General features: G+C 42.1%; 1 protein-coding gene across 7 annotated transcripts in view; it reads right to left on the reverse strand.

Annotated features, from left to right (window-relative positions):
- Positions 1–611: 611 nt before the first annotated feature.
- pard3ab (par-3 family cell polarity regulator alpha, b) overlaps positions 612–14,563 on the reverse strand; it is a 241,418-nt gene continuing 227,466 nt past the window's right edge. For all 7 annotated transcript variants that reach the window (XM_084911280.1, XM_084911277.1, XM_084911278.1 and 4 more), the window contains 2 exons: positions 9,397–9,539; positions 612–4,424 (listed from right to left, as the gene is read on the reverse strand). In XM_084911280.1, the coding sequence (XP_084767406.1) occupies positions 4,031–4,424; positions 9,397–9,539 (537 nt within the window). In that variant the 3' untranslated portion in view covers positions 612–4,030. The remainder of the gene's footprint in view (positions 4,425–9,396; positions 9,540–14,563) is intronic.

Consider the following 14,563-nt stretch of genomic DNA (forward strand, 5'->3'; position numbering starts at 1 on the left):
AAAAGAACGACTGCTGTGAATGTTAAAAGCGCAGGATGAGGTAGAGGGATCAAACTGCTTCCAGCTCTTTTTCCTGTGTACCTATATCTTAGTTTCTCTCAACACATGCAGGCTGTTGTCTTAAGCAACATTAATTGTATTTAGTTAGGATGTCACCTTTGGCCTGAAGAACAAAAACAGTAGCAGGGAGCTGCTCAACAGGTCCCCTGTGAGTCACAGTGGGAATAAGGTTGGACTTAATAACAGGAAACGCAGTGGTGTTTTGGGAGATTATCTCATTGTATTCACCAGGTCGGTTACACAGGGGGAAACAGCGCAGTTACCCACTAGCCAAATGTTTGTTTCAGTTATGTTTGTACATCAACTGCTACACCATTTCCCCCCACGGGAATTAATGATTTCATCATGTTATCTCCTCTTTATCCATCAAACTCTCTCAGTTTGTCTTTCTGAAAAAGACATCAGCAAGCAGCCCTGACAGGTTTGACATCTGACTGCAGAGTCCCTCATGGTTAATTGACGACATGTCTGATCAGGGTTCAGAGTCGGGGCTGAGAAGAAAAGCTGGGGCGGGGGAGCGAGACATAGGCAAGGCGAGGTTGGAAACAGGATGGAACAGCCTTCTGTTTTATTCTAAATTTGATATGTACAGGAAGAAGTGGCTGCATACATTTCTTAATAGATCATGTAAAAGTTTTCTGAAAAAAAAAACCCCAACAACAACAAACACAACAATTGCACATCAGCATCTAATAACTTCCATTTGTTTTGAGATACTTTAAAACACATCCTGCTGCAGTATGTTTGAAGGCATATCAAACAGAGTACAAATACAATGATAACTGTCCGCCAGTGTTGGCTCTTACAAATATTAAAAGAAAAAAGTTCAGGAAAGTGTACCCTTAATATGGATTTAAAAAAAACAACAAAATCCACTGCAATTTGTGTGCTGCAGTGTCACTGACAGAAAAAAAAATCATATCATAACCTTCTTTGTGTAACATTTTGTGATATTATCTCAGGCACTTATTGATATAACAGGAACAGCTGAGCAGCTAAATCCACTGTATTTAGAGCACAGGTCAAATACATCCTTCTAAATATGCTGGTCTGCAATTTGTGTTCACAGCAGGAACCAAACACTTTGCTAAAATAATGTGCATAATGGAGAATGCTTTTACTCTCATCTGCACAGCTTGTGTCATTTTTTTGGTAAGTTTTTCATCAGCTTCATTCTCAGGTGGGTTTAACTGGGAAGACGCCCCCCTCCCCAAAAATCTGTTTCTATCATTGCACCCATGCACACATAAGTATGTGCGCTGAACAATATTGCTAAGTTTAAACCTGGAACAATGCCACTAAAGGTTCAATTTTACTTCATCTCATTCATTACCCTTACCAGGCCTGCATCTATCCCAGCAAGGGTCTTCATTAACCAGCAGGAGATCATGTTTATCATGCAGCTTCCCTCTGCATATGGAGATGGTGTGGGAGTGAAGGGTGATTATGCACTGCCCGTTTGTTCTCTGTACCTTTTTCTGTATTTCCCTTTTGTTTAAAATTTGACCCCTGCCCCGTTTCATTTGTTAGCTCGGCGGCAGACACAATCACGTCACAAACATTAGCGCTGTCAAAGAAAGACGAGCACCGAGTAAGAGGTTGCCACCTACGGCAGCAATTATAATAGTGGGCTGGTGGCAGTATTTTTCTTTTTTTTTTTTTTAAAGTATGTGTCATCGATGCCCAAGCGTTTTTTCCCAGTACACGTACAACAGCTGTTTTCAATCAGCAGCTGCAGAGTTGGGCCAGAATGGAAATTTTTATCTAGTCTTGCAGATATTTCTTGTTTAATTTGTTCTGGTTTGTTTTTTTTTAAGTTCTGTTTCCTCATAAAATGGAGACCAACAACAACAACAACAAAAGAAATAGAGAAAAAAGTCCTTCTCAAGGCTGTCACAGCAAAAACCTACGAAACCAGTTCATTTTGAACAGAATCAGTGGGTTTGCCAGGAGGTCCGACGTAAATCTGTGTGCAACCTTTTCATAACAATCTTCCTTCAATTTTAAGCGGAGCCATTGGGAAAAAAGGCGAGGAAGACATTTGAATAAATCAAATGTAAATAGTTAGCTAACAATAGACGGTTCGACAGCAAGCAAAATAAACTGAAGCGCTATAGTGACTAGTGTGCGTTAGCATTATTCCAGCCTGAAGATTGCTGTGGAATCTTCACCTGTGTCACACAAAACCCCTGCTGCCCGGAAAAGCCACTTCCATGGGAACTCCATGCAGGGCGAACGGCCAGATGACCCTCTCACCTTGCATAATGATTAATGAAAGCCTGTTTGTTTACTTGTGAGCCTGTGGAAAGGTTCCATATTTGTACCAGCTGCACAGAGAAAGAGGTGGTAAACACAAAGTTAGCATAACCCACTAAGCCTAATTGCCATATTAAGGGAAACATTTCAGGATGGTTAAAAGGGAGTTAAAAATGTTCTAAACGTTTGTTTGGAAAGAACGGCTTCTTTCGTTCTGCTATTGTTAAGAGAAAAGTCCTATTTCATCGACTTATGGCAGCAAAAGCAAACTCAGATCTAGACACTGCAAAATGTGGGCCAGTAAATAAGCTGTTTTGTCATTTTGTTCTGCCCTGTAAAAGCTTTTGGCATTCAGATTATCTATTGACTGATGCTTTTTTAAAAGTATGATAGCCCGTTTACCTGTTCCCTCTTTTTAAATTATTATGGAGAATGGGGCTGACTAAATGCTAACAACTGCAAAAAAAAATACAAAAAGCAATTATAGCAATTGAAAGCAATTAACTCCCAAGGACAGTTTTGCCTTTTGTTAAAACTGGGAAAAAGCTCCAGCTAATCTCACACTCGGAGGCTCGTTGTCTCTCTTCCCATCTTTATTCTGTCTGTCTTTTTTTTTTGGCTTTTATTCCACTCTTTATGTCAGAAGCCGGGCCCTCTGTCGATGCCTCCGGTGGCAGCGTTCTTTGGCTCTGGCAGGCAGCAGGTGGCTTGTGATGAAAAATTCAGTGCAGAGCCTGACTCGGGAGACGAAGAGGAGGAGGGTGGCACCGTGTAGCAGGAGGAAGAGTAAGGGGACGCGAAGGTGTGAGATGTGCAAAGAAGGGAGAGCAGGGGAGCAGAGGATAAAGGTAGGGGTGTTGAGGTAGAAAAAGAAAATAGCGTAATGAACAGAGAGAAGACGAGAACAACGCAGAGAGGATGAGGGCTCCAGACAGGCGGGCGGGCCGGCAAGTCAAGCCGAGAACCAAGCAGAGCGGCCAGGCAGAGGATCAGAGCTCTCTACCCTCTCTGCCTGAGCCTCCTCCATAGAGATAACACAAAATATGAATCATTTATGAGGGGGTCTTTTTTATTAATAACACACACAATGCGCCCCGCTTTCTTTCACACACTTTGCCTTGTTTTCTGTGCTCCCTGTGGAGTACTGTGCGAGTTGTGTTGCTGTGGAGAGAAGACTAAAAGTAGAGAAAACAGAATGCTGATAAACACCGGCAGCATCTGTCGGGGCTGAATGTGACAGGTGGGCAGAGTCATCCGCGGGACACATTCTTGATAGTGAAACATGTACCTTGTCACATGCCCACATACAAAACCCACACAGAAACTTGCGCCTCCCCGTGGGCTCAAAAAAGCGCCCACTCACTTGCCTGTCTGCCCATTTGATTGTCAGTACACGACGATGCCAGATCTCGATGAATCAGAGTCCTGGACGACTGCGAACAAGCTTCGTGTCCGTGAATGCAGAGAAGGCACTGTTTGTAGGAGGGTGAATGACTGACTAGTATAGGTCATCCTCACAGCGGAGGACTGAACACAAACACCCACATACCGAGTACACTTCACAACTGTTTACCTATAAGCTCACTGCTAAACTATAAGACCTCTAGGTTGTCCCCTGTCAAGATTCATAGTGTCTATTTTTCTTTCTTCAAAACAATCCCCTTGGCTCTAATCGTTTCGTTTGGCTCTTCATCAACCAGTCCAATGATGCTCTTCAAGAATAAAAAAGTCTTCCTTTCTCAGAACCCAATCTATTAAGCCTCGCTAACTGTGAAGGCGAAGGTGGCACGTCGTGTCGGTACGGCCCTTTAGGAGAGGCGGGGTCTTTCAGATGTGCCGTGTACCCCTCATAGCTGCTGTTGCCAGCACTTTCCTGCATTAATTTCCCTTTGGCTTCTTGCTCTCTGCGTCTCTGCTCCTGCCTCAAGAGCTCCTGGGCCTCCAGAAGGACTCTGGCATTGACACCGCCTCCACCTGGATAGCCGTTCCTGGAGCCCTGGTAGCTGGAGTACCTGGGGTTGTCCTTAGCAGTCTGGAACCCTTCACCAGGTGGGTATGCCTTATCCCAAGAGTCTTGGGAGATGGTGCTAGGGTTCTTCCTGGGTTGCCTGAAGTAGAAAGAAAAATACAGCAAGGGTAAATGTGAAACCGCTTTTGACATATTCATAAATAATTAACTCTAGGTTGTTTTTATCACCTCATTTTCACTCCGTATTTAGTTAATCACACCATCAGCAATCTGGAAACCTATCAGTTTCCAGTCCTTGCCTTTGGATATCCTGGCTGTGACTTCCTGTTACATTGTCCTAGGATGATAGCTGACAGTTTCGATAGAGATTTCATTTTGGCACGTGCAATCCCTATTTTGTTCAAGAACCGTTTACCTGCAAGTACACAAAGCCTCCTCTCCTCTTCAGTCAAAGCTTTCTTGTCTATAGAGTCAAGATATTCATATGCACAATCTGTTTTTAGGGATCATGCCACATGTGGTTATTTTCTGAATATATTTGCCTACAAACTGACTTCATCAGTTGTAGCAAATGCTGCAATTCATAGTGTAGGTTTGATAACATAGAAAGGGAAGCTGAGTGTAAAATATCACCAGTCTTATGTCAAAGTCAGCTTTTTTTAAGCTTTTCCTCTCTGGTTCTTCTTCAGAGGGACTAAAAAGCGACGTTTAAAGCTCTGGAAAAATCTACGAGCGTTAGGTGAGATATTTTTTGTACAATGACTCGAAATTATGTCACGAGTGGGGATGGGTATCGAAACCCAGTTCTTGTTGAGAACCGGTTCCCACTGTTTCAATTCCTTGGAATTGTTTGCCATTTTTGCAAACGATTCCCTTATCGATTCCAGTCGCCCCGAATGACGTCACCACGTTGCGGAGCATCATTTACCTGGCAGGAAACATGGCGCTCAAAAGTTTGGTTATACTTTACGAGAACGGATGACAACAGGGCAACTTGCAATACTTGCAAAGTAGATATTTCATTTAAGGGAGGAAACACTACGAATATGCAAAAGCATTTGCTCACAAAACACGCGATGACCTTAAATAAATGTCGTGTTTTTAATTCCGCTCTGGACTCGTGAATCTCAACCCAGCAGCAGCGGTAACGTTTGCACGTCCTATCCCGTTAATGCGGCAGGTAAATAATCAACTAACAGTGCATATTATGTTAGCGCGATCTGCCTTATTACAAAACCTTCCATTACTGTGCGCTGCATTTAAGTGACCATGATGAGAGAGACAGACAGAGTCTGGCTGGCTCAGATGCTGGCAGTTCTCCCTGCAGTCTACCGGTAGCGTCTGCTTTCAGGCCAGGATAGACGAATGTCACCGAGCAGTGACTAAGTTTGTGGTCAAAGGCTTGCACCCATTTGCCACAGCAGATGCCCCGATTTTCGGTAAGTGAATGTGTTTAATTGTAGGCAGGGACATTACTGGATATTCTTGTGTAATTGCTACAGAATAATTTATGTTATACTTTGTTATTGCTACAGAAGAAAATTTATTTTATTATTTTACATTTACAATTTTATTCCCCGGGGACCCTGTGACACCCCATTGAAGAGCCGTAGGCTGTGGATCTCTTAAGATCTCACTGTCGGGTTTGTAAGGCCATGTTACTCCTAAATTTCTACCTTGTTCAAAGAGAAGATATAAAACAAGTAGTTCTAAGCTAATCAACCTTAGTGTTCTCCTTTTTTAAAAAGAATCGATAAAGAATCGAATCGTTAAACAGAATCGAAAATGGAATCGGAATCGTGAAAATCTTATCAATACCCATCCCTAGTCACGAGGTTTTCAACTGACAGAATTTAGAGAAAGATTTTACCTTCACATAGGCGATGCAAACATAAGCTGTAATGTTGCCATGGAGATCAGCACAGAAAACTCTTTTATTAAGGTGAGATTTAAGGTGGATTTATCTGTTCTGGGCCATTTGTCTGTCCGCTTACATAAGCAAAGGAATATTTTAGTGTGGATCCTGGATGGGTTTCTTTAAAAATCAAGAAGGGGCTTTGCCACATTATGCTTCTGTCGGTGCCCTTCCAACCATCAACTGACATGGTTGTATTACAACCAGTAAATTAACTTGACTGAACTGACATGATGGAACAGATTATTTATTTATTTTTTAAACTGATGTAATAATTACTGACACACCTGAAATTGAATAATTTGACAATGTATTTGAGGTAAAATGAACAAATATTCTCTCACAAAAACTAATTTTGGGTTTATTAACAACCGAACCTGTTACCTCCAGACAAAGCACTAGTGTTTGGATTATTTTTTCTGTTGCTGAGAAAAAAAAAACAAAACGATAGTGTCAGTAGCACAGGAGCCAAAACATCATATTCAATGAAAATGAGGCACCATTAGAGCCTCACAAACTGCCTCTGGGCAACTATCAACCCACATCGACAACATACAGGGATACCTAACCATGTCAGAGTCTCCTTCCAGCACATTGGGCCCACGTTGAGACGGACTGAAACAGCCATTGGATCTGACAGACAGTAATAGCAGAGCATTGGATCTGACAGACACAAATAGCAGACCTTTTGCAGCTAGAAAAATGAGGCGACCATCTTGTCCCCTATGGATTCATACGGGCTGATATGCAACACCTGACACAACAGTCTTAAAGGCGCAGTTGGTTGTCGTGATTCTGGGGGACTACCCTGGCCTTTACAAGAAAGATAGACAGACAGAGGGGGGTGGGGGGGTCCAGATGTGTGACATCACCTCTCATTTCTGCTTGGCTAGCCTCTTTGTGGCAGCCTTGTCTTTGTGTGTGTTTGTGAGCCTATACGATATGCATGAGTATTCTAACAGCTCCACCCGTTTATCCCGAGGGCAAAACGGGAGCAAGAGACATAGAAGGCGGCGACACACAAAAACATCAATGGGCATTTGACTGTGAGCCATGCATAATTAGCAGGTTTATCAGCCAGCTGTGAAGAAATCGTATTATTCCTGTGTTTGGATTTCAGTAGGAAGAGGAGGGAAAAAAATCCTTAATGAGAACAAAAAAGACCTTTTGTTTTTATTCAACGGGGATTGAATGCGATTGGGAATGGATACGCTCCTCGATCGGCAAGATAGGAGTATATAGCCCAGGTTTATTCTTGCACACGCCTGAGCGCTTCCAATTTTCAGAGACAGGCGTCCCCGGGATCTGATTTCATTTCATATTGTTGACAAAGAGGCCAAAGCCGGTCTGCCTCCCTGCTGAGAAATGCAAACCAGATCCCCGCCTCAGTCTCTGCTGTGCCAAGAGGGAGCGTGTACATGTGTGGTAAATACAGAAAGATGTATATCGTTCTGTATTCCACTCATGCACACAGTGGAGCATGAAGAAAGAGAGAGGGAAAAGGTGACAGAGTGAGACTGACAGAGGAAAGGGGAGATGGGGCAGGGGTGTCATGACATGTGGTTGCGACACCCACGCATGCACGCACAAGTAAAACCAAATGCCAGCTGTTGCAGCCAGCCTTTGGCGTTGCGAAATGGCATTACTTTGGCTCACAGATCAATGGTGCTGATCTGTGATAAAGATCCCATTGCCCATCATTATTTCCAGTGGTGGCCGTTTATTTTCATTCATGCCTCCTTGTTTAGGAAAGGGTGTCATCCAGAAGAGATCTGGCCTTCGCCGAGAATAAACGCTGTTTTTATGGAATGATACTGTTATTAAAAAATAAATAAAAAGCTATGCTCATCCACTTGACGCTCATCAGAGCCGTGACCTTCCAAATGGAAAATGTAAAGCCTCTGACTCCAAAGGATGTTATGCTTCTCAGTCAAACAATACTTAGTGTTCTGGAGAAACTGCAGCCGTGTTTATCCAAACAGAGCAGTTTATTAATGGAATTAGTGTAAAAGTGAGGGTATGCGGCCACAGGATGTTGCCTCTGACCGCTGGAGCGCGACGGTAGTTCATTAATCTTTCAGCAAAGCTGCCTGCAATATTTATCAAGGAAGGGATTTATGTTGATAACAGTGGATTAGAGTACTACGGTGAAGTAAGAGAAGATAATGTATTAAATGTTGTATATGTATGGTAAGTGCGAGGCGACACGCACCAGGATGTGTCTGCTTAAACATAGTTGGCCTTAAAATGAGTTTGAAGGAGAAATTACACAGATGGCTTCGGGAAAGGCGACAGTAGCTGTGAACAATGTTTTCCTTCTGGACTTTTCATGCTTAAAGTGAAGAATTAAAAAATATCCATAATAGGGTACTGCTATGATTTTAAATTAACATCAAATCTATGATTATAATCTCATTACGAGGTGTCATTATTACTTAACATAGTTTTTTTTTCTTTTTTTAAAAACACAATACTGAGGAAGAGAAACGATCATTTTTATTTCCTGACTTTCCAAGCGCTTTAGCGTTTTTAGAGGGGCTCATTTTTACTCTACATATGATACAAATATGTAAATATATGTAATCTGTTCAGGGATGCTGGAAATGCTAAACATTTCACCAAAATCAACCCTTAACTCACACCAAAAGCATTAAAGCAATAACCAAAACTTCTCAAATTTAGAAAAAAAAGAATAGAGGAAAAAAAACACCCACACCCCAGCACACTTCCTGGAACAAGAGACGCGCATCTCATGCAGATCAAAGGGAATTACATTAAGGGAGAGGAAAGCAATCATGTCATATCTTTGGAAGAGGGTAACATGATCTGTCCATCCTGACACTGAGAGTGTGTGTGCGCAGCTTTGTGGTCTGAAGCTGACCAGCTATGACTCTTTTTCTTACTCAGATGGTTTATATATGTATATATAAATTTAATCTGCCATCACTACTGTCACTGGGCTATTACGATGAATCAGACGTAATCAGACAGGCGCGTACACGAACGCGCACACGTAAAACCACACATGCGTCACTGCTCGAGATCCATTACACTGGATTACAGATCAAACAGTTGCAAACTCCAGGACACTTTTTATATTAGACAGACGCACGAAAATCTCTCGGTACATATCGATTGTTGAACAGAAATAAACATCAAACACAATCGTGTCAAGTTCTACATCCGTCAGTCTTACCGTGGCAGGGAGCTGTACTGTCGCTGCGCCTGGGTGAACGAGTCTCTCTCCTCCTGCCTCTGTCTTTGCATCTGCACCTCGACCGACACCGAGTGACGGCCTGGCTGGCTGTACCCGCCTGGACCGTTGCTGCTGGTGTTTGACTGAAAACATGAGAGCGGCAGCTCAGAGCTCAGAACACAATCACCGCGCATATAATCAGAGACATCCTTTAGTTGTCTAGCTGCTACACTTTGATGCCAATCCACAGAAGATACTAACTAATGAAAATCACAGAAAATGTCCATTGGGTTAAAAATATTGCATAGAAATCAAAAATATTTTGCTGATCTCAATGCAAAACATTATGTATAGAATGCAAAAGTCTTGAACCAGCCCTCATTTCTTTATATTTTGCTTCCAAGGGGCCACACGTCCTTGTAATCTTTGTGGTCTTGAGCCAATGGTTCTTCCGGCTTTCTGAAGGTCTTTCAAAGTCTTTCTCTGGACTTTGGCTGCTTTTCCCCTCATTTTTAATCCAGTCCTTGTATCTGAAGTCACTCAATACTTATCTATCAATCATTCAAGCACTTTAAAAAGGCACCCAACTCGAGGGATGGGCCGGTGTTTTGCCTACACATAACAGACAATTTAGCAAAGCCGATTAAATTCTTTAGCTGAATGTGTAAAAAACTGCTAAAGATGACACTATTTCACTGTGTGGAGTGTGTTCTTGAAAATAATTGAGGAAACTGATAAGTAGAGGACAAAAGAAGAAGGAGTAAGTCTAAAACACTACCTAGAGTAGATGAGCAGTATCTGAAAGTCACGTCCTTAAGAAAATGGGGTGGGGGAGAGATCCAGCAAAGACCTGACACAGGACCTGATAGATGCATCCTGGCCCTTCATCCATCTACTGTTCACTGAAGCCTCATCAGAAATAGTCTCAGTGGAAGGGTGGCTGTCAAGAAGCCATTCTTAAGGAAGGAAAATGGGGAGAAAGGCTGAGGTATGCCAAATTATACAAGAACTGGACTGACAATCTTATGGAGGAGGTCAGGAGAGGCCGAACAGTGTCTGTGTGTAAAATACACTGGAGCCTCCGTCACAGTTTGGAGCTGCATTTCAGCCAGTAGTGTTGGCAGTTTTAATCCACCATGCAGTACCATCTAGAAGAGGGATTGGAAACTCCAAGCCTCAAGGGCTGGTGTCCTGCAGGTTTTAGATGCCACCCTGGGTCAGCACACCTGAATCAAATGATTAGTTCATTACCAGGCCTCAGGAAAACTTCAAGACATGCTGAGGAGGTAATTTAGCCATTTAAATCAGCTGTGTTGGATCAAGGACACATTTACAACCTGTAGCTCTGGAGTTCCCCCACCCCTGATCTAGAAAGTCTCTGAGTCAGCATGTCACTGACGCCAAACACCAGTCATGGATTGGCCTCCCCAAACCCCGGACCTCAACATTACTGAAGCTGTGCGGATCATCTCGACTGAGAAAAGAACCAAAGGCAGCCAACATCCAAGAAAAAGCTTCGCAGGTCCTTCAAGAAGCCTGGAAAACTATTCCTGAAGACTATTCAAAGAAATTAGGTGATCATGCCAAATATTGACTTTCAAGCTTGCTACAATTGTACCAACTCTATGTTTGCCTTCAATACTACATTTCAATTTGTGATTGTACATATTTCATTTAATTATTGACTGCTGCCCATTTCCTAGCAAAATATAAAGAAATGAGTGGTGGCTTGAGACTTTTGCACCATATTGTAACTAATAAAGACATTTTGTTTATGTACTATAATTAGATAATCCACAGATTTTAAAATTTGGTTAAAAAATGATGTATAGGAATCTTACAGAATTCAGAGATCTTCTGCTGATCTCAGTGCAGGACACTGTCTAACTGCAAATGTGTCATAAGTAACAGAACTGTTTCTTCTCAGATTAGTTATTGACACAATCAACCTGTATCAAAGTGTTTTGAAATATAAATAAGAGCTAAAATGTCTTACAACCTTCTGTATCACCCTTTGTGGCTCTAACATGAGCAAAAGTGCTGCTGGAAATGTCCTTGCGACAAAGCAAAATTGTCAGTAACGATGTGTTGATCAGAGCGCTGCTTGTACTCATAAAAGCTAATATGACTCTGGGACTTATGGGAGTTTTACGCTCCCAGTGTTAAATAAATACTGATGACTTTTTTGTGTCCCGTTAAATATTTATGGGGCTGAAGAGCTTCAAGGAATGCAAGAAAGACTAACATGCCAACATGTAAAGTGAGTAGAAGAATTTTGTTTTTTATGTGAACTGATAATCACTGGAAACTCAAACTATACACATCAAATACACATACATGGCACATGTATACAAAACTGTGGTGAATTTCATGCTGTTTCATGCAAAATCCTTAAAGAAACAAAAGATTTTTTTTAGTTTTCTTGATAGGCCTCTCATAAATTAGTGTGGCGAAAACACCACATTGTCTGTATAATAAGCACACATCAATACATATTTTTATGAAAATGGCGTTTTGTTCGGAAAACTAAACTGCCACCGAGTTATATTTGCACGGACATCTTGACTTAAAATAGAGAAAAGAACACACGATCCCTCGGTACAAATTCAAAGCATGAAAATCACCACAACTTGGAGTTCGAGTTTCCTCACAGTAGCCCAATAAAACCAGCAGCCATCCCTGACACAAGATACCCTCACAAAATCTCCCCATCGCACCCCTCCGCCCGCCCAAGCCCAAACCGCAGACACTTACCAGCAGTTAGTGGGGCAGACACACCCTGAGCTCGTCTCTTCTCAGGTCAAAATGAAGGTGAGTCACACAGACAGACAGGGAGGGAAGGTGATGTGAGAGAGGAGGGGGGGGAGCCATGCTGGAGAGTCAGAAGGGTTACACAATGAGATGTGATGGATGTTAGTGGGTGTTAATGAAAAAGACAACACCTGACATCGTGACAGTCCTCCCCATACACGAACACCTCCTGCGTTCCTGTTATCGGGCTGTGGTAGGTATGTGCACTCAGACACAGACAGCTGAGATAAATTTCAATTTTGTGGTAGCAAATAGTTCATGACTGCATACAACGGCGTGATTCAGATATGCACATACACATTTTTACTGCTAAACTGTGAGAATTTCTTAGCCCAAAAGAGGTTGACTATATTGAAACAAATGCCTTCATATTATTTGTTGCCCCGGCATGCCTACAAAGAAAAGTATCAATATCTGTTCCCTAGTAGCGATACTCACAGGCAGGGGGAAGAAATAACCCTGACATTATGGCCTTGCAATTCCTCTCCATTTTTTCTTGGAGAGATATATGTCCTAGGCTGCTGCAGTTCAAACAGGGATAATGGCACACATTATGATACACCGTCTCCTTAAAAGCACTCACCAAAAGAGACGTAGCAGTTGCCTGTTGGTCCATGCTAATTTGCCTAGGAAAGTGCACACACCTGATTAGCGGATATTTCCTCCACTAATTCAGAAGCTGGAAAAGTTGTACCTTTTTAGCCATTCACGATCTGATAAATGCTTCATTTGGAGTATAATTAGCTTTTAACCTTAATCCCCTTTATTGCAACTACAAGCCTAATTCATATCCTTAACCTGATCGTAACCATAACCTAAACATTGTTAAAATATGCAAGGGCAGTGCAGATCATACTGGACCTCACAAAGGCATACACACTCGAATGCATACACACTCTCAGAAACCTCAAGTTTCACCTCGAGGTTCAGCCCACACTTGTACCACAACCCCTCTTCCTGCAATGCTCATTAGCTGTGTGGGTGCAATAACTGTGTGCAGATTAGTTGCAACACAAAGCCAATCTAATTACTTTTATGGCTGTGCAACGTATTGAGAGCCTGGTGGGAGCATTGTGGACATCAGTTGGTGGGAAGGCCATAAAACGATTAAGAGTGCTAACGAGGCTCGCCTTTATACCAAATGAAGCCGGGGCAATCATCTCTGGCACTGAGTGGCGCTGGATTGTGGTTCGGCTGACAATAAAGGAGGAGTGAGTGCCTATAAAGCCCGTATTCCACATGTGAATTTAAAATGCTCATAGGAGAAGTTCATGCTTAACATTTTTTTCCCCCCACTTGAGAAAAAAGAAAAATCCCTTCAGGGAGTGCTGAATATTCTTGGGAATGTTTTCTCATTCCTAAACACAGTGATTGCAGAGGGGAGTGGAAAATACCCCGAAGGAGGCCAGATAATAGCAGCATTAAAATGTTACAGTAAAATACAAAAGGCAATATCGTACCATTTCTAAACCCCCAACATCAACTGAATGAACTCCTCAGTTCCCGTAGTGGTATAAATGAGTGCAATAAAGCTTGGCGCAGTGCTGCCGAGAGGGTGAGCATCAGTCATCGTTGATGGAATTAGACCGTTCTACCCACAATCCTCTCCTGCTCCCCAAACTATGGAGAAAAAGGAGGAGAGAGGACCCATCACAAAGAACGGATATATTGACCCAACGCATGTGGCTACATATGGATGGCTAAGAAATAAGTGTTTATTTAGCCATCCATATTTAGAAAATGTATAATTGGGTGGATGAGAAAGACGGCTGCAGATATCAGTCGTATCAGTATGGTGTGACACTGTGGTCAATAACTCCCAGTTTAAAGAAGAGAGATAACTGGAACTCATGATCATTCGAACACCAACTAATCTCTCTGTTTTGCATTAATTTGTAGATTATTGTTTCATGAAATAACCAAAAGTATAGTCTTCTTTTTTAGGATGCGGATAGTACAGCACAAATTTGAAATTTGCAATGGTTAAAAGCCAGATTCTCACGATTTATATTTGGCAAGTTTGCTTGAAAATGTTAAAACACTGAGCCAAGTTTTTGTCCATTAATTCAATAAATCTACTCTATTAGTTATTCCAGCACCAAAAACCACTGCTGCCCCTATAAATCTACATATGGTGAACAAAGGCAACTCTATTTTCATTTGCATCATACAGCATTGCAATTTTCTACTATAAAAAAAGAAAAAAAGAGCAGTAGCAAATGGCACCATCTCACTGTTCTGGCAAAGACTAAGTGGGGCAGATGTAGGTGAATTAACAAAAAGGACGGTGGCTCCTTGAAGTTTGCAGCACATCACTCAGATGAAGCAAGAAAACGTAATAAATGCACGGCAGAGG

The sequence above is a fragment of the Perissodus microlepis genome, chromosome 18 (genome assembly GCF_051167445.1).
Source record: "Perissodus microlepis isolate ML-2025 ecotype Zambia chromosome 18, ASM5116744v1, whole genome shotgun sequence".
Taxonomy (NCBI): Eukaryota; Metazoa; Chordata; class Actinopteri; order Cichliformes; family Cichlidae; genus Perissodus; species Perissodus microlepis.